Raw genomic sequence first — 24,595 nt, 5'->3', positions numbered from 1 at the left:
GAACTGGGGGAAGAGACCTTCTCAACAACCCGTAGCCTCTTTGCCACCAGATGAGGTGGTAGTGACAATCTATTTCTTCCCCTCCTGATTATTTCACAGCTCATCAAAACACATTAAGGAGGCTGACTGCTGCTCTGGATATCCAACGAGAGGAGGTGTAGGAAAAGTCTCTCAGACTCATGGACATTTTAGCCTTTGCAGAACCCTCTTGGGTAGCTCTCCCTATTAGGGTACCCTGGAACCTGAGAAGATTTTATGGCTGAGCTCATCTTCCCTGCCTCCCTCTGCTAAAAGGGTGAAGAAAAGAGATGTCTCTTCACAGGGATTTGAGCACTTCTCTAGCCACCCTTCTCCATGCTCCTTGCTAGTCACTGCTGCTAATGAAAGAGAGACACAGGGACACCAGGCTTCTACTTCCAAAAGGAAAGAAGCTAGAAAGCTAGATCTAGTCAGCTGGTAACTTTATTCCACAGGTTTACAGTTTAGGATCAGGATTTGCAAACCAAGAGGCTGTGCTGGGTTGATACAATTGCAGCCTGTGAGAGAATATCCTGAAGTTCAAAAACAAGCTTCCGGACAAGGCAAAACACAAATTCACTGCTATGGTGTAAGAGGGAAAATTACTAGCCAGAACAATATTGCAAGTAAGCCTGGATGCAACAGACTCTGGATTGAACTATGGCTTCTGTCATTGAGATGCAGTGTTCATCTTGGCTGCAGTCAAGTCTTCCCCTGATCTGCAACAAACCATTCAAGACCTCCCATTTGAAAGCACGTGGCTGTTTTCCAAGAAGGCATTATAGTCTTAAGGATTCATGGGTGACCCTTAAGTCTCTGGAGATTTATACACTGTTGCCAAAAAGAAAACTACAGCAGTCCCAACAGTTTCAGCCCTTCTTGTCACATACCCAAAAAGAGGAGAAGTTACAAGAGGCATCTTCCTTCTTCCCCCTCTTGTGCAGCTGCCAGTTCTCCTGGGCAAACTGGGTCCTCAGTCATTTTGACCTCTTGGTTGAGAGCAGTCTACCCCTTATCAATGAGTACCATCTTTCCTCACCCCAGTTTTCCAAACTGCCTTTCCCACTTCTTAAGTGCTCGGACCTGTTATGCTAAGAGGCAATCCTCCTCTAGATTTTCTGCCTCTCCCGTTCCATCAACCTGAAAGCTGCTTACATTCTGGGAATTCAGTACACTCTGGCAGACTGTTTGAGCACAGAGATGAAGCATAACTGTTGATGGGGGGCGGTGGGAACATATATTTTGAACTAACTTCCCACTAAAAAAAGAAAAGAGAAAAAAGGTATAAACCGTGGCAGAAATCTGGGGGCTACCCATCCCACGTGTCGCCTCTGCTTGAATCATGTGCAGGTCACTGAGTGGTCTCTTGACTCAGATGTATCCAGGGCCATTTTCCAGCAGTGAGGAATTCCCCAAGTGGATCTATTTGTAACAAAAGCAAACAAAATGTCTTTTTTGTTCCTGAGTAGGTCGCAGCCCAAGTTCACTGATAGATGCTTTCCTCATATCCTAGTCAAAAGGCCTGCTGTATGCCTTCCCTCCAGTTCTGCTCCTGTCCAAAGTCAAAGTCAAGCAAGGGTCTGCTCACCTTATTCTAATAGCCCCAGCATAGCCCTATCAACATTGGTTTTCGTCTCTACCAGCTCTATTGCTCAGACCTCTGCTGCTGTTCCCAAGAGATGTGGATGTGATCTCTCAGGACCACAGCCATTTCCTTTATTCCAACTTTCAGTCAGACCCTCCAACTGACAGTGTGGATGCTTCATGGCTAATCTCAGAACAAATTTGCTCTAAGGAATGCGCGAAGTACTGCTGAATGATAGAAAACCTTCAAAAAAGTTTACTTAACTTACTAAATGGAGGAGATTCTCTGTCTCATACAAAAAAGTGCCCCCTCCAGTTCAGACTCCGATGTGCCATATCTTGGACTACCTTTTGTTTCTAGAACAGCAAGAATTGGACTCTGATGGAACTAAAAGCTATCTGGCAGCTATCCACCCTCCTGTGGATAACCTATCCATTTTTTCAAAACCTATATCCATCAGATTTCTAAAAGGGTTTTCTCAGATTATACTCACAGGTTCATAGCCTGGTTCCACAAAGGAGTTTAAATTTAGGTTCTAGCAAAGCTGGTGGGTCCCCTTTTGTGCCTCTAGTGACTTGTTTTCTGTTCCCCCTGTCAATGAAGGTGGCTTTCTTGGTTGCTATGACTTCAGCCAGAAGAGCAAGGAAACTGGAAGCTTTAGTATCAGAGCCTCTCTATACAATTTTCTTCAGGGACAAGATTTACCTTTGACCCTAAATTCCTGTCTGAAATGGTTTCTGATTTTTCACATAAATTACTTAATTTACCAACTCTTTCCAAAGCCACATTCAAGTAAAAGAGATGAAAAATTCCATACTCTCGCTGTTAGAAGAGCTTTGGCTTTTTACTTGGATCAGACTAAACCATTCGGGTGTTCATTGTGGTTTCAGACAGAGTAAGGGGCCACCCTAAACCACCCAGAGGACCTCTTGCTGGATTTCCACCTGTATTTGTTTATGCTACTGATTTGGCTTATGTGACTCACTCAACCAGGTTGCAGGCAGCTTCTGCATCCTTCCTGTACCCATATTGGACAGTTGTAGGGTGGCAATCTGGTCATCAGTCCATACATTTGCCCCCTCTTATCAATCTAGACACAATAAAACATCCTGATGCACGGTCCTACAATCCCTGTTCAAGCAGACTCCAAGCCAACGTCCAGTTCAAACTGCTTGTGAGTCACCTACAGGGGAATGCATATGTAAAATCACTGGAAGAAAGAAATAGTTATCTACCTTTCCTTACATGTTCTTTGAGATGTGTTGCGCATGTCCGTTCCAGTCTTTCTGGTAGGAAAGAACGGAGGGGGGCAGCATAGCCCTTTATACCTGGGTGCAGTGCTATGAGGCATCAGAGGGCACTTACACATCCCCGATGGGTACTGCCAAGGGAAAAAATTTCTGACAACTGTACATGAGGAGCACACACCCCCACAGTGAAATGGACATGTACAACATCTCTAAGAACAACAGTTAAGGAAACATAGGTAACTGGTTTTTTACAAAAGCTTAGCATGACTCCATCTCCCCCTCGTTTTTGTGCATATTTAAATTGTGACCTTACTGCTGCTTTGATTTAGGGGTTTTTCCATTTAGTTTCCTTCGTTAAGGGGGTGTGGGGGGAAACCCATGAATAATGTTGTAGCATTCCTGTAGCTCCAAATCAGACTTAGAGGTCCATGCCGTATCAAAAGTAATGGAATGAGGAGGGATAAATCCTCAAATAAAAGTATCCACATAGCAGTTTATACCAAAGTTACTACTCTGTAATAATTATTTCAGAATGAGCATTTTGATAAGCTTCCAAGTGTAGACGAGCCCTAGTAGACTACTTGGATTCTCTTGCTTTCTTCCTTTTTCAGTTTACCCTAAACACAGAACTTTCTGTAAGATTTGGGCTTTTTGAGGAGGGAAGAGGAATAGTTGATGCTGTGAATGTCAGTCTGATTATGGTGAAACAAACAGTTTTGTTAAAATTTCAGTTCGAGGAACAAATTCTGCCTTCAGTTACGTATGTATACAAACCTCCTAAAGATAACTGAAGGGGGAGGGATAGCTCAGTGGTTTGAGCACTAGCCTGATAAACACAGGGTTGTGAGCTCAATCCTTGAGGGGGCCATTTAGGGATCTGGGGCAAAAATTGGGGACTGGCCCTGCTTTGAGCAGGGAGTTAGACTAGATGACCTCCTGAGGTCCCTTCCAACCCTGATATTCTATGATTATGATTAACTGGATTGTAATAGGATTATAATTTAATCTGCAGAATCTTTATTGATTATGCCTAAACAAGGAGAGAACCCAGATTGATTGTCAGTGCCCACATTGAGTTTGCAGGACTGACAATAAAATTGTAGCTTTTTTTTTTTTTTAAACTTCTAAACTGAGCAAATTTAGTCTAGAATTAGTAAAAACACATGAAACCCACGATACCATTTTACAATCACCTGAAACTAAAACTATGGTTTAGGGTTTAAAAAAAAATTATCCCCAAACTCTCATCATAACTTAAAAAACAAGTTGACAGATTTTCCCCAACTTTATATAAAAAAATCAGTTAGTCACAAAGGAAATTTTTTTTTATGAAAATCATGAAAATTTGAAAACAAAGAAGTTATACTGGAAGTCTAAATACAACTTTAACTGCAGTTTGCACTCCCAGCAAAAGTTAACACATACCATTTTTCTAACAATAAAGCCATAATAGAAATATAGTAGCATAAGCTCATCTAACTTTGTATACATCACTGTTGTTTATAAAACTCTCAAACAATATCATCTTATATCAGTTTACTCCTTGATAACCTGGGCTCTCTCCTCCACTCTGGAGAAGAATGGGATATCTACTAGCAGATAACAAGCCAATTCTTCCATTCCGTAAAAGAAAATATGCCTTTGGTTTGTAGAAAGAAATTACTGTGAGAAGGTGCACAACTGTTATAATGATTTTGAACTCTCAGTTGTTGAGTTCAATGTGTGGGTACGGGGTGGAGTTGGTGGCCTAGGATATACAGGAACTCAGACTGGATGATCCGATGGTCCCTTCTGTCCTTAAACTCTAGGATTAAACCAACAGGTCTTCACTCCATTACTAGAAGTGAAGGTGACCACTTTAAAATAAAATAAATAAATTTAGAAAACCAGGATTTTTTTTTTTTTAATGTCTTGATTTCATTATTCCCAATCTGTAACTGGTCGGATTATCAGAGGAGTTGTATGGACTCCGGGATAGAAAAAAGGCCGGAGTTTCTCTGTAAAAGTTTCAGTGAAAGTGTAGATGTGAGAATGATCATTCAGATTGTAAAATGAAATCTCACCCAGTTCATAATCCAGGAAAATCCCAATCCGTTTAGGCTTCACTCTCAACAGTAGGGGTGTGGGACTGGAAGTAAGAGCTGTGTAAACATCTTTATTCCACAGCCTGAGTCTCCAATATCCATCCTCAGGTGATGGTGTAATTTTCCCTTTCCTAGTCACAGAGTCCCTACAAACTCCCAAAGTCCATTGAGTCTTATCTCCCACCTCCACCTCCCAGTAATGTCTTCCTGAGACAAATCCCTCCAAGCCCAGAACAAATGGGTAATAAGTAAATCTCTCAGGATTGTCAGGCAGATCCTGCTTGGTCTCTCCGAACCTCACACTTTTGCGGTCTTCGGACAGTATAAGGTTGGGATGAGCTGTTTTGGGATCCAGAGTCACATCTGCTTTGAATTTCTTTATCATTTTCTTCAGGGCAAAGTGCTGCAGTGGAAAACTGCAACTGTCCTTCTTCAGCTCAATGGAGATGGCCTTGGGGATCTTGATGTTTTCACACCTGTTCAGGGTGCTTTTTATGCCCTTCAATAGGTCAATGGCTGGCTGCTGGCATCTCTCCTCAATCTCTGTGATGAGCTTATTGAGGCTGGTGCTGTGGTCAGCAAGCTTGGCAGCGTTCTCACTCAGCCTCTGCAGAACCTCCTTTTCCTCATCCTCCAGCCGCCGAAGCACGGCCTGCTGCTCCTCCTGCAGGAATTGGTGCAGCCTCTCAAATTCGGATGCAATTTTCTGCCGCCGGCTCTCAACTTTCTCCCTCAGCTCAGCTGGCTTCTTCTGTTCATTGGAGAGGAATTTACGAGCATCTTCTACCTGCCTCTTCAGGGGACCCAGGTAGGCACGCAGCTTCTTTTTATGGGCCAGGGCGGCCCTCTCAAGGGGACCCACGGCATGGTCCCGGTGGTGGCAAGAAATGCGGCAGGCTAGGCACACAGCCTCCTGGTCTTTCTCGCAAAAGAGACTGAGGACCTGTTGGTGCTTGTGGCACAGAGCCCTGGCGGCATCAGGGCGGGGACGCCGGTGTCGCTGGCTGCGCTTGGCACGGAGCTGCCGGGCAATCTCAGCCACGTTGCCCAGCTGGCGGTTGGTACGGAAGCAGCGGAGGTGGAAGCGCCGGCGACAGACAGGGCAGGGGAAGTGGCCTTCCAGCTCCTCCCAGCAGCGGGAAATGCAGCCCCGGCAGAAGTTGTGGCCACAGTCAATGGTGACGGGGTCACTGAGGTAGTCCAGGCAGATGGAGCAGCTGGCCTCCACCTGCAGGCTCTCCAGGGCCTGGGCCGTCGCCATGCTCGGCCCCGCCCAGCGCCCGCGTGCTCGCCAACGGGCAACAGCTCCTGCGACAGGCCCTGCCACGTGACGCTGACCGCGTGGGGCCTAGTCGCGGAGCCTCCAGGCTTTAGCTCGCGGCGCCGCTCACGTCTGCCTGGGCCCAACACCTCTCCCTTCCCCTGGGGAGACGGTGTGGCCCGCAGTCAAAAAGGGAAGGACTATCCACGTCGGCATCGGGCCCTGTACCCAATCAAAATGGAGAGAGGCCGCGGTTAAGGGTCTTTTTTCCCGCCCCTCGCTTTCCTTTGAGCCAATCAGACTAGAGATACGCTCTTCCCTCCTCCATGCCTCCCCAACGCAGCGGAAGTTGTCAAAGGAGCAGACGAGCTTAGCTGAGCCTTGGCGGCAACTCGAATAACGTCCTCTCCGCTCGGGATTGGGACGGAGCCGCCCGCCACGGGGACTCCCCAGCCGCGCGCCTTTCCACTGGGAGGAGATGAATTACAACGGTGACACTTCCGTGCACCGAAGACTACAGGTCCCGGCATGCAACGGGCACAAGCCGCCGGGCCCATGGCGAGTATTGCCTGCCGGGAGTTGTGCACTCCGTGCGGCGGGGAGCTGTGGCACGCTGGGAGCTGTAGTCTCAGCGGGGGCTGCCGGGGTAACGATACGCTCTCTGCCCGCCGCTTGGCTGTTACTGAGCAGGTTCGGGCCGCGAATTGAGCGTGCGCAGTAACCTCGGCGGAACGGGCTGCCCTGGCGGTGCTGGGCGTGGGGCAAGAAGGCGGGCAGAGGGGCAAAGCTGGGGGGGGGGGGGCTGAATGCACCGGAGAAGGGCAAGCACCGGGAGGAGGGGTAGGGGCGGGAGTCGGGACTGTGAACGAGGCACTGGGGACGGCAGAGGGGATAAGTTACCCCGGCTGGCGGGGCGAGCTAGCTGCAGTGGTTGCAAACATTAGACGATGAGGACCAGGGGCCTGTTCGCTCCCTAGCAGGATGGTGGAGCTCAGCACCCCCCGTGCCCAGACAAGGCAGATCTGCCCTGTCGGAGCTGTTCAAGGAGACCAGCGAAATAGTTTACATACATTCTCCCTCCCCGGCCAAACGCTATCACTTTTATACACGGTGTTGGTGTTTACAAGTATCCTTTAGCAGTTTCTAAGACTGCATAAAGCCTCACACCAAGTCCCAAGTGTAGGGGCTCTCAAACTTTTTTACTGGTGATCCCTTTCACATAACAAGCCTCGGAGTGGGACCCTCCCCTTATAAATTAAAAACACTTTTTAATATATTTAACACCATTATAAATGCTGGAGCAAAGCAGGGTTTGGGGTGGAAGTTAGAATATCAGGGTTGGAAGGGACCTCAGGAGGTCATCTAGTCCAACCCCCTCTCAAAGCAGGACCAATCCCAAATTTTTGCCCCACATCCCTAAATGGCCCCCTCAAGGATTGAACTCGTAACCCTGGGTTTAGCAGGCCAATGCTCAAACCACCAAGCCCCCCCCCCCATAACCTCACAACCCCCTGAGGGGTCCTGACCCCCAATTTGAGAACCCCTGCCCAAATGCGTTTGAGCTGGTGTTCTGACGGCTTGAATTGGATTGCCTTTTTCTTGTGCTGCACTGTAAGTGTGGTTTCGCTCCTTTAACTTGTTTACTTTTTAAAATGTATTTGTTACTCTTAACGCTTCATCATTTACATTTATTTACATTTGTTACTATTGGATGGATATAATTGTTCATATGTAAGGCGACTGTTGCCCCCTTACTAACATTCAGTGGGGGTGCTTTGGTTGGCTAGCTCCCGGTACTAAAAGGGGAAGGGTCTATAGGAAATCAGGACCCTGAGACTGACAGTCCCCAGGAACAATGGGGAGAGGCCAATGCTCCAGGTCAGCCTGAATGACAGGGCGATCAGGCTAATCAGGAGGCAGGGAGGTCCCGTCCTCTGTGTGAGCTGGATTTGCCTGGGTCAGACAGAGTGGGGCCGAGCTAAGGAGAAAGCAGAGGCCCAAGCTGAGCTGAGGGTGGAGCTGTGCCAGATCCAGAGGGACCAGAAGAGCAGCCCAGAGAGAGCAGACTTGCCCTGGGAGCAGAGCTGCAGCAACCAGAGCCAGAGGGGCCAGAAAAGCAGCCCAGGGAGCTGGAGGCAGAGCAGCAGCAGCAGTGCAGAGACAGAGTGGTGCAGCTGGGGCTGGGGCTGGAGCAGTCTGGAGCTGGGTGCTGTGAGCAGCTGGGGAAACGGAGGGAGACCCTGGGCAGCAGGCCCAGCACAGGGAGACGCCTCAGCCAAGCAGGCCAGGCTTGGATCATAACCCCAACAGGGTGGGGGCGACACTGGGAAGAAGGATCCTACCATTTAGAGCCTGAAAGCGTGGGGCCACCACCAGAGCAAGTGTCCAACCCACAGCATCCCTACAGCACAGCCAGGGCCTGAGAAGAAGGCCTGGGACTTGCAAGGAACAGACTGTGAACTGCCCTGATATTCCAGAGACACTGTTTGTGATGTTCCCTGCCACAGAGCGGGGTGATGTGTTTCCTTTAACCTTTCCCATTTTTCCTTATTCTTTTTAAAATTAATTTGTTGATTAAATAACTTGCATTTGCTTTAACTTGTATGTAATGGTCAGAGCAGTGCTCAGTGCAGAGAGAGTACCCCGGAGAGGGGACACCCTAGCCCCTGTCCTAGGTGACCACAGCAGGGTTGGAGGTCGAGTCCTCCAGGAATCCTGGGCCCAGCCTTGTTGGGGTTACGAGGACTCTGCCAGACAGGAGAGTGGAAGGGGAGTCCTCAAGGGTAGGGAGACCACTGGGTAAAGGAAGTGGGAGCAAGGACTCTGATCCTTTTGCTATCCCACTTCACCGGGATTGTGCAGAAGCCAGGAAAGTTCCCCACAAGAGCGGGACTATTCCCCCGCTTACACATAGATTTAGTAGGTTTCAGAGTAGTAGCCGTGTTAGTCTGTATTCGCAGAAAAGAAAAGGAGTACTTGTGGCACCTTAGAGACTAACAAATTTATTTGAGCATAAGCTTTCGTGAGCTACAGCTCACTTCATCGGATGCATCAAGTAATTTTAGTAAGAATTAGTAAGAATTTAGTAAGAAGCATTGAAGTTACTGGGAGCTTCAGCAATCACATCTGGTATAACACTTCCTGTTTATATTACTATATTCGTTTTTAATTCTAAATGTTTTGGTTTTTTTCTCATTGTGATGGGTTATCCCCTCTTCTGGGGTGCTACTGAGCCCACCCTTTCCACCAGCCTGGGCTCCCTCACCCTGTCCTGCTGTGCATTCACACAGGTAGGGACACTCCCAGCTGTAGCATCATAGAGTCTGTATGGGAAGACAGCCCAGGGATTGCCCAGCACTCAAGTGCCCACACCCTCCGGAGTGTAAACCCCAAATTATATTGCTCTGTATAGAGATCTATCCAGCATAAACTCATGAAATTCGCTCCCTCCCTCAATTTGGAGGAAGATATGCAAAGCTTCCCGCCCCCCTCCAGTTATGAATTACACAAACTAGTTATTGAATAACCCAGAAAAGTTTATTAACTACAAAAGGTAGATTTTAAGTTATTATAAGGGATAGCAAACAGGACAAAGTTGATTACTGAGCCAATAAAACAAAACACGCAAACTAAGCTTATTACACAAAATTAAATGGTTAATAGTAGCAAGTTCTCATCCTACATGTTGTTTTATACAGGTTGCAGAGTTTCTCAAAGGTAAACTGCAAAGCTTGAATGCATCTTAAATCTCCAGGTATTCCTTTCACAGGCTAGACCTTTTTCACTTGAGCTCAGCCCCTGCATCCTGCTTAGTTCCTTTTGTTTTTTCAGGTGTTTTCAGCAGTCTTCTTTCTTGGGTAGGGAGGCAGGTGAAGAAGAACCAAGATTAATTCAGTCCCCAACCTTAACTAGGATTTGCATATGGTGGAAATCCTTTGTTTCCCAGTTTGACCCCCACCCACTCTTAATGGAAAAACACTAGAAGTCCAAGATTGTGTCCAGTACCAGATGACATGATTACCGACCCTGCACTGTTAAAGCAGCATCCCTGAAATTTCTCAGGAAGGGAGATTAGCATCTTCAGAGTCCTATTGTCCTTCCTAATGGCCCATCCAGGCTGATTGCATACTGTCTGGTAGGCATTCCCCAAGTGTAAACACAGTTGTAAATTGTTACATAGTCAATATTCCTAACTTCAGATACAGAAATGATACATGCATACAAATGAGATAATCATACTCAGTAAATCATAACCTTTCCAGTGATACCTTACTTGACCCATCTTGCATAAAACATTTTAGTTATGCCATATTCATATCATAAGCATATGTCTATGAAGAATATGGGGTATAGAGTCACACCATGCACAAGGACAGGTTTCAGAGCAGCAGCCGTGTTAGTCTGTATTCGCAAAAAGAAAAGGAGTACTAGTGGCATCTTAGAGGCTAACAAATTTATTTGAGCATAAGCTTTCATGAGCTACAGCTCACTTCATCGAATGCATGCACAAGTTTATTCTTTGGGATGGTGTGACGTTAAGGCTGACTGATATCCTGGGTTGGTCTCAAAACTTTTTTTTTTTTTTGATTCACCAGTGGATTTTGTTTTTATCAACTGTTATCTTGCCTCTGTCTAGCACCTTAGTGGTTTTTTTTCATATGTTGCAATTTGTGTGTAGAAAAATATTTGCTAATGACCAGATTTTTAAAGGTTAAAAGCATCTAGATGCTTTTGAAAATCCCTCTAGTTGCCTAAATACCCTTAAAGATTTGGCTCTGCCTTGTATAAAATCCTTCTCAAAGGCTATTTTATACTGTATTTTTTATTAAATACAGATCTAAAACCTCAAGATAAATTGGCAACCATAAGAATGAAAAAATTACGAGTTATACACATTAAAGTCATGAAATTAAAAAAATAAATACATTTTTGGTTTCTTTTAATTTGCCTTTTTGTTTCGGAGTCTTTAGGGTACATCAACTTCATACTTCTGTTACCTCTCCCAAAGAATTTGTATACTTAGAACAGTTGTACTTTAGTTAATATCATTTTGGGTATCCAGTAACGTGATTTCCACCCCCCCTGCCCCCCAGTCAGTTGAGCAGGGGAACTAGTTTTAAGTGCAATTTACTACCCCTGATCCACATGATAGAATAATGATTGTAAAAGTATTCTTTTGTCTGGTGTTCTTCAGTGAAAGGGGAAACTCCATCTTTCCCCATCCACCAGCTCAAACCCGGATGACTTTCTGAAAGCATAAAACAAGATGTTTGGTCATCTTTAGTTTGGCCACCAAATCCTCTTTTCCCTTGCTAAAAATACAAATATGACCACAAATGAGGGACTAAAAAGAAAACTGTCTAAAATACTGTAGTGGAGAAATACTAATTATACTGAATCACTGCTTTATAAACCCCACAGCTCCTAGCTTTGATGCTGAATCAGCTGGTCCATTTCTTCTTCTTTCTGGTGCATTTTACATTTAGATAGAACTCTTCATTCTAGAATGCTCTGCTCATTTAAACTATACACTGCTCATTTCATCTGCTGTTGAAGTGCAGGCAGTTTTGGAACCAGACATGCCAGCTGTTTAACAGTGCACAATTGAAAACACAGGAAGTATTTGGTTAGGCAGAATGTCATTAGAGTTTATTCATAACAGCCAGGTGAACATCTGTGCTTTTGTGAAACATGCACTAGGATAATTAATGACTGCAGTGGTCATTCTCTGGTTTTAATATTTTAGCCAAAACAGAAAAAAAATCCAACAAGTATGGGGGCATAGTTTCCATGCTTACACATGGGCAAAAGTGGCATCTAATGAATTACAAATATCACTTTCTGTTGTACTCTACTTGTTACTTAGAAATCTCTTAACTATTTAGCCCAACTCAACTTGGCAAGATCCTGCCAGCATTTACACACAAGTAACTTTATGCACATGAGTAGCTCCAGAACTCGTTGGCACTAGTTTTGTGTATACAGCTACTCACATGCATAAATGTTTGCAGGTCTGAGGCCTTTGATCATGCGATCTGTAGGATCACAGCCAGAGCAGTATGAGCATAAACATTAAGAATTAATCATTAACACTGAAGTGACTATGAAGTAAATTACATAGTATGTATTTTGGTTTGCAGTTAATAAAAGCTTTGTGTCTTTAACGATTTTTTACAGTTTTTTTTAAATGTCTTTATTTCTACAAAAAATAGTGCTATAAAAACCATGCTAAAAGTATATACAAACTCGAGTTGCACCAAAATGCACATATTCTGTTAATATTATTGTTTGTTATTTTATTATAGTTTGTTTGAGGTACTGCTCAGATACGTTAAGCACTTTCTAAGCATTCAACAAGGGATATTCACTGCCCAAAAGAGCTCTCATGTATGCATGCTAGGTAAAGCAAAACAAATTTTCCCCAGTAGACATTGGTGTACAGTTATGTCTTTCTGAATAGCGCATACGTTTTTCTACCTAAATACAGTTAATATATCTTGAACTATCTCTTGCAATAAATGATCTCTATCACCAAATTTCTACTGTTACTATGTAATCTGCTCAGGACTAATCCAATGTAATGGACAGTAATCAAGGAATAAAACCATTCAGCTGACAAGTCTATCAACAGCCTAACCCTGAGAGTTAGGCAAAAAAGCACCATCACAACTGGACTTGGCATTGCTCTTGAATAAAAAGGTATGTTACAATGTTTTTTTGTATCAGAATTGTGCTATGGTTGACAAATATATTAGTTGATTGCTGTTACTAGAAAGAAATAAGATAAATATTAGCATCAGTAACAGCAGCTTAGTATACAAAGTACTGGTCTGTATTAGTTTGTGTTTCACTTGTGCACTTGAGTTTTGCTTACTAAACCTAACATTTGTGGGTCAAATTCTGCTGTAGGTTATATTGGGGTAAATATACTGCAACTCAGAGCTCTCTCTGTGTGTGTGTGTGTGTGTGTGTGTAAGTGTAAAAGAGAAGTATTACCAGATTTTATTCTTCTATAATTTCCTTTTTTGAATTGTTTATCATTTGTGAACATACTGCTCTGCTGTTTCTCACCACAGCCTGCTATTTCCTGCTGACCTGGTTTTATATAATTTTGAATTTCACTCTAAATAGCTAATGTAATTTAAAGAGTTGATGAAACTGAGTTGGAGATAAAATTTGTTAAATAAATGGTCCCACGTAATCTCAGATTCCTTCTCTCTTTTGGGATATTTATTTAGGTTTCAAAAACCCACATTTTAACAGTGGCAGCTTGAGAACTAAATACTTCTTAGTTAAGGTTTTTTAAAAATCAAGTTAGGTTAGTACCTTATGTAACAGTTCTGATTTTTCAGCAGCTTCCATTTGTATGTGTGCAACCCTGCAGGTGTGTGTACACACACACACACACGCTCTTATCCTGGTTTCAGAGTAGCAGCCGTGTTAGTCTGTATTCGCAAAAAGAAAAGGAGTACTTGTGGCACCTTAGAGACTAACAAATTTATTAGAGCATAAGCTCTTATCCTGTTAACACCCAGGCAGATGACTAATTTGATTCAGTTTAGTCGGATTACTCATATGGGTTTGTTGTGGCAGGATTGGGGCCCAAATGTCTCTTATGCTTGTAGGTGATATCAGATTCTCACATGCAAAAGCCCATTTGTCTAAATGGGCTTGCATGTGTATATTCTATGCTCTGAGTGAAAGTGCACCTTAAACAAAACCACAAAAAACCCAAACTGTATGTAAGTCAAGGGCGATTTGAGGCTCAGTTGAATATTGGGCCTGTTAGTCCCAATTCTGCTGTCACTAAAGTTGATGGCAAAATTCCTGTTGACTTCAATGGAAGCAGCACTGGACCCTTAATTCTCATGCATGAGTTACAGTGGATACTGCTAATTTTTTTTTTCCATTTTAAACTCAATTGAGCACCATATTGTTATTTACTCGTAGTATTCATCCTTTCCAGGAATGCGTTAATGCTGATTTTGGCTTTTGCTCTCAATCTAGAAATAGGACCACTTCTTTTACTGCTGGAGTTACTGCTTGCCCTAAAATAGGGTGATGATATTTCATTTTATTTGCAGGAAAATTTCAGCTTTCAAGGTCCAGTGCCGTTTATAGGACAGTTAAAGACTCACATTTATTTCAGACTTAGAGATGTGGAATCATGTCTGTATCTCAATGCAATCACACTGTGTTATCCTTATCAAGTGACATGATGCAGTGTAATGCTTTGACTATACTGTCCTATAGGTTAAATACAAGAAGCTCATAATAAGTTGTTTCTGTGCATCAACGTTACTAGAATTATTTTAATACTTTCAGAATGCAAAGAAAAATTTGGGGAAAAATCTGCTGAAAATGTAACGTCAAGTGAATAACTGATTTTTATTTATCTGTATGTCATAAATTGAGTGGGAAAAGTTTTACATTGATACCTTATGAAATTTAGAAAAGAAATTAGGTAAATTCTTAATTTTTCTTTGGGTGCAGGACCTTTTACACATAAAGAATTGAAATTAAAAACAAAAATTGTACAAAGTTTATTTAAAATGAGACATTAATGTTATTGAAGAGCATAATTATTTTTTTTACAAAATATACAGCCACATAGGTCTTTTATAAAGATAAATAACCATCAAAGATCATGACCTATGTTTTTACGGTATGCAACATGACTTAAAAACAGAGCTAAGACATTCAGGATTCTTTTCTAAAGTCTAGATTGTACATTTTTGCTTCCTAAGAGAGGTTAGCGGTTAACACTTTTTCTATCCATAAATGAATATGCACTTACAACTGTCTGATAGATACATTATGCTTTTCTTAAAATTATAGTAAAGTTAAATGCATAATTATGGCTACATATAAACATCCAATACTACCATAAACATTAAAACCTATATATTTGTCCAAAAAATGTAACTATTAAATATTTATTTATCTTTTACCATTCTTTTTCATGTTCTTTACTAGGTATTGTATCTAAATAGAAATACACAGACATATGTGAATGGTAAATAACTATTAAAATAATAGCTCTTTCAGTGGTATAATGTTGGTCTAATTTTTGAAAATTTTCAAAGCTACAGTGCTTTGCTGTTTCCCACATGACTATTGGTTGGTATGTAGAAAAGAATGACTATCTTTTTATGGCACTGGTGATTTTTCAAAGTTCCTGAAGGAGTCATTTGTGATTCCATTGTTTTTTCCAACTTAAGAGAAATCTGAAACTCCTGTGAAGTTGTTCCAGTAGGAGTCTGATAAGGTTCTGAATGTGGTGACGGCTTATACATGGACACCTGCGCTGATTAGAATGCTGCACTATCACATCGCATTTTCTTGACTGGTTTCCTCTTTCATTCTTCTTTCTGTTAGAAAGTATGGTTTGGGAAGGCAAAAATCACATTTGATTTAAAATCATTGCACTGTCCATTCCATTAATCTTTAAAGAGGGTCATGAATGTTCAGTAGCTCCCTACATTTTGACACAGAAAAAGTGTATTGACTTTACAAGGCCACCATAGTTTTTGTTTTTATTTGTAATAGTTAGTTACCAGAATTTCATCTCATTATTTGATTGCATGAATTAGGCACCTCACTTCTGATGTGTCGTTGCAAGTAGCTGTGAAATGTGTGGGTTTAAAAAAGTCAAATGCATTCTTGACCTCTGGCCCAGGAAGGAATGTTTTTTTTTTTTATTTAAGTTTCTCTTTCATTATGGTGCCACATTCCCAATAGTGTTTTCCTTTTAATTAGAGGACCTGATTACTACAGAAAATCAAGGTTAATCAAACAATGATTTTCTTCGGTGGTTTGTTTTTTATTTGTACTGGTTGAACAGGGTGTTTGTAGTGGAAGCCAATATCCTTAAATGCAGTGGTCATAGTTTGCTTATTCTGCTTCATTTGAATCAGGTAAACAGTAGATATTCTCCCAGGGGGCCTCATTTTGTTTAAATCTGTTAAATAAGTAAATCATTCAACAGCCATTGCTGTTTGTGTAGGCTTGGAGGAGCCTGTGAGTCTCATAATTATGTTTCAAGAGGTCTGCTAGGAAGGCTAATAGATCCAAACTACTGAATTCCCAGATACATTAGAACTGTCTCCTGTGACAGTTCAGTTTCCAGAAAACAAATGGTAAGCTTCTAATAACAGCTCATTAGATAGAAGGAAATATGGTCTTGTGCTTAAGGCACTGGAGAGGGACTTGGAAGATCTGGGTTGAATTCTGCCCCAGATTTTTGTGCCACAATGGACAACTCACTTAGGGCCAGATCTACAGAGAGATTCAGGTACCTAACTTACACTTTTAGGCACCACTGTGAGCCACAAAATCCCCACTTGGCCGCCACCTAACTCTGTAGGGGCCTATACTCATACAGGCCTAACTTTTGCTGTAAAAAAAAGTCTCCTGGGTGCCTACGTTTCTGCCTCTGGGCATGCACGCTGCTGCCTCAGACATCCTGGTGCCTGTCTATCTCCCATCTAAGCCCCAGTGCGATTCTCAAATTAGGGAAGATAGGTGCCCATCCTTCTAGCTCGCCTGCAGGGCCTGATCTGGTGGTTTACTTAGAGCACACCTAAGGGCTGGTCCACCGTTGAACTTACATTGGCATAGCTACGTGTCTCGGGGGTATAAAAAATCCACACCCCTGAGAGATGTAGCTATGCTGACCTAACCCCTGGTATAGACTGTGCTAGGTCAACAGAAGAATTCTTTTGTCAATCTCATTTCTGCCTCTCGGGGAGTGAATCAGCTATAGCAATTGGAGAACCTCTTCTGTCACAGTAATGAGTATCTACATTGAAGTGCTCCAGCATTTTAAGTGTAGATGACAGCTAGGGCCCTACCAAATTCACAGCTATGAAAAACACGTCACGAACCATGAAATCTGGTCTTTTGTGTGCTTTTACTCTATACTATATGGATTTCACAGAGGAGACCAGCATTTCTCAATTTGTGGGTCCTGACCCAAAAGGGAACTGTAGCTGGGTTACAAGGTTATTTTAGGGGGTCACGGTATTACCACTCTTACTTCTGTGCTGCCTTCAGAGCTGGGTGACTGGAGAGTGGCAGCTTTTGGCTGGGTGCCCAGCTCTGAAGGCAGCACCCTGCCAGCAGCAGCACAGAAATAAGGGTGGCAATACCATACCATGCCACCCTTACTTCTGCACTGCTGTCTTCAAAGCTGGGCAGCTGGAGAGTGGTGGATGCTGATTGAGGGCCCAGTTCTGCAGGCAACAGCACAGAAGTAAGGGTGGCAATACCATACCATGCCATCCTTACCTCTGCCCTGCTGCTGGCGACGGCTTTGCCTTCAGAGCTGGGCTCCACGCCAGCAGCTGCCACTCTCCAGCTGCCCAGCTCTGAAGGCAGTGCTGCCGCCAGTAGCGGCACAGAAGTAAGGATAGCCATACCGCAACCCCCCTACAATAACCTTGTGACCCCCAACAACTCCTTTTTGGGTTCGGGCCCTATAATTACAACACACTGAAATTTCAGATTTAAATAACTGAAATCATGAAATTTTTGATTTTTAAAATCCTATGACTGTGAAATTGACCAAAATGGACCATGAATTTGGTAGGGCCCTAATGATAGCCTAACTCTGTGTAAAAGGATGCGGGGAGGAGGCAACAGCAGTGGCTTTCCTTAAAACTGTTAGTCCAGTGGTTCACAAAAAGAAAAGGAGTACTTGTGGCACCTTAGAGACTAACAAATTTATTTGAGCATAAGCTTTCGTGAGCTACAGCTCACTTCATCGGATGCACCCGATGAAGTGAGCTGTAGCTCACGAAAGCTTATGCTCAAATAAATTTGTTAGTCTCTAAGGTGCCACAAGTACTCCTTTTCTTTTTGCGAATACAGACTAACACGACTGCTACTCTGAGTCCAGTGGTTAGGGCTCTCACCTGGGCTGTGGGAGACCAGGTTCAACTCCCCCTTCTGCCTGATAAGGAAAAGGGATTTGAACAAGGATCTCTCAGGAGAGTGCCCGAACCACTAAACTATGGGATATTCTGATGTGGGTCTCTCTTGTTAAAGCCTGACCATTGAAATTAAATATTAACTGGGCAAGAGAGAGAGTGAAGTATTCTGCAGACCAGTGGTTACAGTATTCACCTCCTCATCAGGTACAGGTGAGAATTGAAAGTGAGGTCTTCCACATCCTGGTTGAGTCACTGGCTTGTGTAGAGGCAGTCAGGTGCCTAAGCTGGGTGTTGCAAAAACTGGCTGTTTCAAGGCCTAACTTGCCTGATTCCAGGAAGGTGGTTTCCAGCTGTGGATCACTAGCTGGATTCCTCCCTGCAGCTGGACTTAGGTACTGAACATTATCAGGGCAGGGTTTAGGATACACCCCCCTGTCAGCACCTCCCATTGGCTATCTTAGGTGCCCCTACCCAGCATGCTGGCTTTTATGGATCCCTTCCTAAAGCAACTATCTCTCCCCCTTCCTTGTATAGGGACCTGAGGTACCTCACTGCAACTTGTATATCCCAGTGATTTTCAAGACACCTAGAAATTAGGTTTTACAACACACTACATTGTATCACTTAAGTCTCTCTGTGGATCCATGCCTCAATTCTCTGTAAAATGGGAATAATAATACTTTTTGTCTCTCTTCTCTGTTTAGACCGTAAACTCTTTGGGGTTGGAACTGTCTCTTACTATAGATGTGTCCTGCTACAATGTGGTCCTGATTGTGGTTGGGGTCTCTAGATGACACTGTAAATAAATAAAGATGCTAAATTACAATTTTAGTAAATACACAAAAATATATGTCCAGTTTAAAACTGGAAAGGAAATGGCCCACTTAGGATATAAGGCCTGATTTTTTTCAGAAGCACTGAGCACCCACAGCTCCAGCTGAAATCAGTAAGAGCTGAAGATGCTAAACCCCTCCTCCGCCCAAAAATCAAGTCCTGTAGACTTCTGAACAGCTTGACAGAACAGTATTATAACAGTCTTTAGCTAAATGTGTATACAATTGGTTATGAATTAATGAGTACCCTTTTTTGCTATGTCACTGACTTTTTGTTACTAGAAATCAGCTCCCTGAATGAAAGCAGATAACTTTGAAAATAGCTTTTAGTCTGGCAAATTAATATACTGTATGGGGAAGAAGGGGGGAAAAAACAGATTAAGTGCATATTTATCACCCAGATGGTGCAATCTGAAGCCAAATGTATGATGCACTATTTCGGGGGCACATTCGAGAAAATGTAGATAGTCTGTGCACAGACTTATCTCTAGTCTAAAAATGCAGGATTGGGGGGGGAGGGGTGTTGAGTCCACTGTCTTAATCAGAACTGAAGCAAGTCATTCAGGAGTGAATCAATAAGCCCCCTCCCTGCTCCTAAACTAAATTCCACTATCCCTCTCTATCATTCAGCTCACTTAGCTCCTGCCTGCCTGCTGAGTGAGCTGATCTGATTGCTTAGCTGGTCATGTTTATGCTGATACTGATGAGGGATCTTGTCTTGACTGTCTCTTGTTGAAATGAGCAGGCAGGTGGGCCTCCGTGCTCAATATTGAAGCGCCAGTTAGGTAGATCTATCTTTAAACATCTTTACACACTTTAATATGAACATGCTTTTAAACCTGCACCCTGAAAATATTCTAGTTACTGCCTCAATACAATGTTGGAGTAAATTTGGGGGTATGCTGAAGATATCTTAATCATTCCTTAGGCTTGCAGTTTTCCAGCTTCCTGTGCTTTTTGTATGTATGTCATATACACATACCATTGTGTTTATAGAGTGATAGAGAGGGATCAGTGCAGCCAGTTGCTATTGAATGATGGTGGTAGCAGGGAAACAAGGATGCCCTTAGATAGGTAGTAGTGTGGGTTTGCTTTATGCAAGATAGAAATGATATTCATGGCATTGTCAGAAGCTCTGCTTTGGTCTTTGTTTTACACAGTCAAATGCTTACTTAGCAAATTGAAAGCTATTGGATCCTCCTAGTATAGATTCTGTCATTATTTATTAATTATGCTGATATGCCTGGGACTAGCACGTTATCTTGACTATAACAAAGAGTTTAAAAGATGCAAAACTATTGACGGCATGTTTTATTAATTCTTAAATTGCATGCTTCCCTGAAAGGGAGTCTTGGTATCCTTTTGATGCCTACCTTCTATATTTACATATGCTTCTGGAGTCACTGGAATGTATTTGAATATGCACATATTTGAATGCGTATTCTGTAATCCACTATAGAGCATTAATGTTTTGCGCTTGCATAGCCTTTCATCCAAGGATCTCAAAGCCCCTTGCTGACATTAATTAAGCTTCACTATCCCCTTTGAAGTAGGTAAGTGGTATCTCCATTTTACTGATGGGGGAACATAGGACAAAGAGTAAGAGAGATCAAGTGACTTGCCCCACCTCACACAACAAATCAGTTACAGGTATTAACTGAGAACTCTTCGTGCCTAGCTTGAAGTTCTCATCACTGGCCAGCACTTCCTTTTTAAACATTTGGGGTTAGTTTTTCATGCAAAGAGAAATGTAGGCAGAACTAGAATAGTACAATGGGAAGTGTTTCTAGCCCAGCAACATTGCAGATATAACAGATTCAAGAATTTTCAGCCTGTATAATGAGAGGAGGGAGTTTGAATTTGCCTAGGGGGAGAAATATAAGGGAACGCTAATATGGGACAGCCCGTTATCCAAAGGAGCTGATTTCTTGCGCAGAATCTGCCATACTGAAAACACTGTAATCAAGTCCAATAAGCCAAGCACATCTGGGATCCTGCCATGGAGTTTAAATAAAGCATACTTTTTTCCCTCCTGCTTTTTCAAAGCCCTGTTTTCAGAACAAAGAAATCGCAAGGACTCGAGACCAAATGAAATGATGTTTGTGGTTTGGTTAGTAAAATGCAGCGCAAACTGTTTTGAAATGTAAGCAGAATTTGGAAATGTGCTTATTCTGGACAGCCTGCTCAGCAGTGTTTCCAAAGAAACGTATAGGGAAGCTTTGATAATTACATCCTCCTTGGAGCCTGGTTTTATTCCCGAACTCTCCTAACTTTAGCAAAGCAAGGTTGGATTTCAGATACCTCAGGGGAAGGGCACTCTGGAGTGGAGAGGCATACATCTCCTGTGGGAGCAGTTGTGTCTGTGCAGCTTTCTGCGCAGGGCCAGATTAGCTGAAAGGCAGAAGCGGGAATTGAAAGCACACCGTTTGAATCGAAAACTTCAACAATCAGACAATTACACTTGTGTATAATACTGAGCACACAGCATGCAAAAGAACCTGCTATCCAGGCGTCACCGCGGGCATTGATGTCCTACACCGACCTATTTGTTTTTGCATTCCCCTCCTCCCGAACTTCTAAGCATTTCTGGCAAGTGCTATTGGATATTAAGCAGCAAAGCGAACGGAAAGAAAGACCAACATCTTTGCACTGAATCATGCTGCTTCTTCCATACTGTTCGTCCTAATTATCCTCACAGCCCCCCCCCCTTTTTTTGGTTAAAAAAATCCTTTAAAATTCTAGCTTTAAAATTCTAGATTTCTTCCCATTTCAGAAATAGCGTGTCCTCCCCACGTGCCATAAACTTGTGGACAGAGCATATTCAAAAATTGCAGTCACTGTTCCTGGAGCAGAAGGTATAGCACCCCAAACATTTTGAGCAGTTGCCTAAAATAAATGCTTTTCTGAATCGGGCCCACAGTGCCCTCTACCTTACAGGATGAACCCTTTCCTTATATACTTTGTATACCAAGCCCCTTTTCTAACGTGCTCTAATTTCAAGTTAGGGCTCAATCTGGCTCTACAGCGGGCGACTAGCAGTCAGTTTGCGTTGATTTCTGCACCGACGAAGACAGCCCTAGGGTCACATTTGAGATGTGCTCCCTCCCCAGTTGATAAAACTTCCCCTTAACCAAAAAGAAGAGTCAGAAATGCAACCAGCAGTAGGGCGCGTTGTTACCGTCTCTGCTCCTGCTGACCACTTTGTTTAGCCTTGATCAGGAAATAGAGTGAAATGAGTTTATGTTGGTGTGGTTATCACAATTGCCTAACTTAAATACTATAAAGAAAAGGAGTACTTGAGGGACCTTAGAGACTTAACAAATTTATTTGAGCATAAGCTTTCGTGAGCTACCGCTCACTTCATCGGATGCATTCGGTGGAAAATACAGTGGGGAGATTTTCCACCGGATGCATCCGATGAAGTGAGCTGTAGCTCACGAAAGTTTATGCTCAAATAAATTAGTTAGTCTCCAAGGTGCCACAAGTCCTCCTTTTCTTTTTTGCGAATACAGACTAACACGGCTGCTACTCTGAAACCTGTTATTATTAAAGACTATAATTATACTGCTTGGAATTTTGCTTCCATATTTTGTTCATTCACAAACCGCGGTTACGTTTTCTTTAATTGGTGTGTGGAAGTTTTGAATGGCTGGTTGTTTGAGAGTCGTCTAACAATAATTGTACAGCAAACTGCTTCTTTTTTACTACCGCTTTTTATGATAAATATGATCAAAGAAGTACTTTAAAGTCGTCATAGGAAACATTCAAACTGCGATTAACGTAGATACCAGATTTGAATGATAGGTTACCGTCAATGGTAAGTAGTAAACAAAATTGCATCGCAGCAAGTGTAGAACTCTTTCCCTCCCCCCATCCAATATTCGCAAAGATGCTACTCCAGACCTTTTAAACATATGTATTGCTCCGTAAGTGATTATAGCTGTTGACGTGTCTTAACAGCTTCATTTTGTTTCATCGTGATTTTTATCAGGGCGTAAACTCAGCCTAGTCAAGTCAATCATCAAAGCTAAGTGCTATGGATGCTACATACCAAGGTACGTTTGATGTAGCTGATATAACATTCGTCCGATCGTGTTTTCTCAGGAGCAGGCATGGAAATGCAACATCTTTAGATCTCGTTTAAATCTTAATTTCTTTAGACCTTTTAGTAGTTACACTATATACATGTATATCTTTATTACTATTAATATGTCTCTAGACCCAGGACTTTAAAAATTCTGCAAAACAAATAGCAATGGAAGTACAATAACTAAGTGTTTGGAACAAAGTCATAGCAATAAACTTAAAAAGTGGAGTCGGTACTCCTATAAAATATACATATTAACATGTAATGTGAGGACACAATTCCTACCTGGCCTCTGTCCATTGATAAGGAGTAGACTCATCATGAGAAAAAATAAGATGTAAAGGAGCTGTTGGAATCTCATTTTGCAGTCACACAAAATAGGTGAAATATTTCTAATACTTGCAGCAAATAAAAAAATCCTTGAAATGCCTCTGCAGCATCTGTGTCTCTGCTCACATCCTAATGACAAGCTCCAGAGTGAACTGCCAGCTGCATTTTCCAGCAAAGTTAATGATCACATAAGACAAGGTTATTGGGTGGTTCTGCACTATGGTCAGTGCCTCCCTCTTTTCTCTCTCCCTTTCCCTTCTCTTTTTTGTCACTCCCCCTTATTTTCCATAAGCAGACAATGAAGGGATGAAAAGTCCATGTAAACAGTAGCTTCTGTCAATATATATGGGGCAGGGAGCCCTGAACAATGGAGCAACTTCACGTTAAATTCAACCCAGTCAGGGAGAAATATGTAAAACAAGGCACGATGTTCCCTCCCTCCATTTGCAACTGTTTAAACTCTGCATTGCCCATGCTTTCTGCATGTTGGTCCCACATGCAGAAAGCAATGGAAGTGACAGGAAGTCCCCCCCCCCCCTTTTGTCCCTTCTGAAAGAATTCTGAAGCACAAACTTAAGCTCCCCCAAAGCATTGTGGTCCTTGTTGCTGCCCAAATGTTTTATCTCTTCTAAACTAGCTGCAAAGTAGTGTCTATTCAAAGAGATACTGTAAACTGTTAAACCTAATGTGTGGCTTTTGTATCATCAAGTGTTCCTACAAGCTCAGAATATCCTGGAATGAATATATAAGACTTTTGACACTTCTTTTAGTAATATGAATAGATAGAGCTATGGCTTTGTTAAATTATATTAACTGTGTTGCAACAATTTGAATATGGGGAGGAGATTAAAAAGGATTTAGTATTTATAAAACCCACCTAGATATTCATTATGTTCTTTATTCAAATAAGGTGATAAACTACCTTTAACGGAACTATGCTGAAACAGTGTGATATACAATAAAAACACAGCTATGTAGAGCTCTAGAGAGAAAAGAGAGTCCTAAGGACTACCCCTGCAAAACCCTTATTGAGGCACATAGTATCTTTGAAATATTGGTATGAGTTAAAATTTGATTAGAGTGATCCTTATTATTTATTCTCAACCTGCTTAATTCCTAGAGTGGAATATAGACTAGTACCATAGAAAATGGAAATATGACCCTTAAGGAAAATATCTTGTAGAATTTATAGAGAGACTTTTCTACAGAAAAGT

At 42.5% G+C, this 24,595-nt stretch overlaps 2 protein-coding genes and 1 long non-coding RNA gene across 4 annotated transcripts in view; 1 reads left to right on the top strand and 2 right to left on the bottom strand.

Moving 5' to 3' along the window:
• Nucleotides 1-4,156: 4,156 nt before the first annotated feature.
• Nucleotides 4,157-6,624, bottom strand: LOC119855021 (E3 ubiquitin-protein ligase TRIM39-like). The gene has a single exon (XM_043513310.1). The coding sequence runs from the start codon at nucleotides 6,196-6,198 to the stop codon at nucleotides 4,774-4,776; it is 1,425 nt and encodes a 474-aa protein (XP_043369245.1). The 5' UTR covers nucleotides 6,199-6,624; the 3' UTR covers nucleotides 4,157-4,773.
• A 3,961-nt stretch (nucleotides 6,625-10,585) lies between these two features.
• LOC122459876 overlaps nucleotides 10,586-24,595 on the top strand; it is a 44,684-nt gene continuing 30,674 nt past the window's right edge. Inside the window, exons 1-2 of one of the 2 annotated variants that reach the window (XR_006280834.1) lie at nucleotides 10,586-12,897; nucleotides 22,956-23,019. This is a non-coding gene — a long non-coding RNA (uncharacterized LOC122459876). The remainder of the gene's footprint in view (nucleotides 12,898-22,955; nucleotides 23,020-24,595) is intronic. The other variant, XR_006280833.1, reaches the window with a different exon arrangement.
• APELA (apelin receptor early endogenous ligand) lies at nucleotides 21,266-23,784 on the bottom strand. The gene is made up of 2 exons (XM_038400386.2): nucleotides 23,337-23,784; nucleotides 21,266-21,355 (listed from the first exon to the last, which is right to left on the bottom strand). The coding sequence occupies exons 1-2, from the start codon at nucleotides 23,410-23,412 to the stop codon at nucleotides 21,267-21,269; spliced, it is 165 nt and encodes a 54-aa protein (XP_038256314.1). The 5' UTR covers nucleotides 23,413-23,784; the 3' UTR covers nucleotide 21,266.

This window comes from Dermochelys coriacea, chromosome 4 (genome assembly GCF_009764565.3).
Source record: "Dermochelys coriacea isolate rDerCor1 chromosome 4, rDerCor1.pri.v4, whole genome shotgun sequence".
NCBI classification, from domain to species: domain Eukaryota; kingdom Metazoa; phylum Chordata; order Testudines; family Dermochelyidae; genus Dermochelys; species Dermochelys coriacea.
Note: the sequence above shows the minus strand (reverse complement) of the source record. Positions and strands in the feature narration are given on the sequence as shown.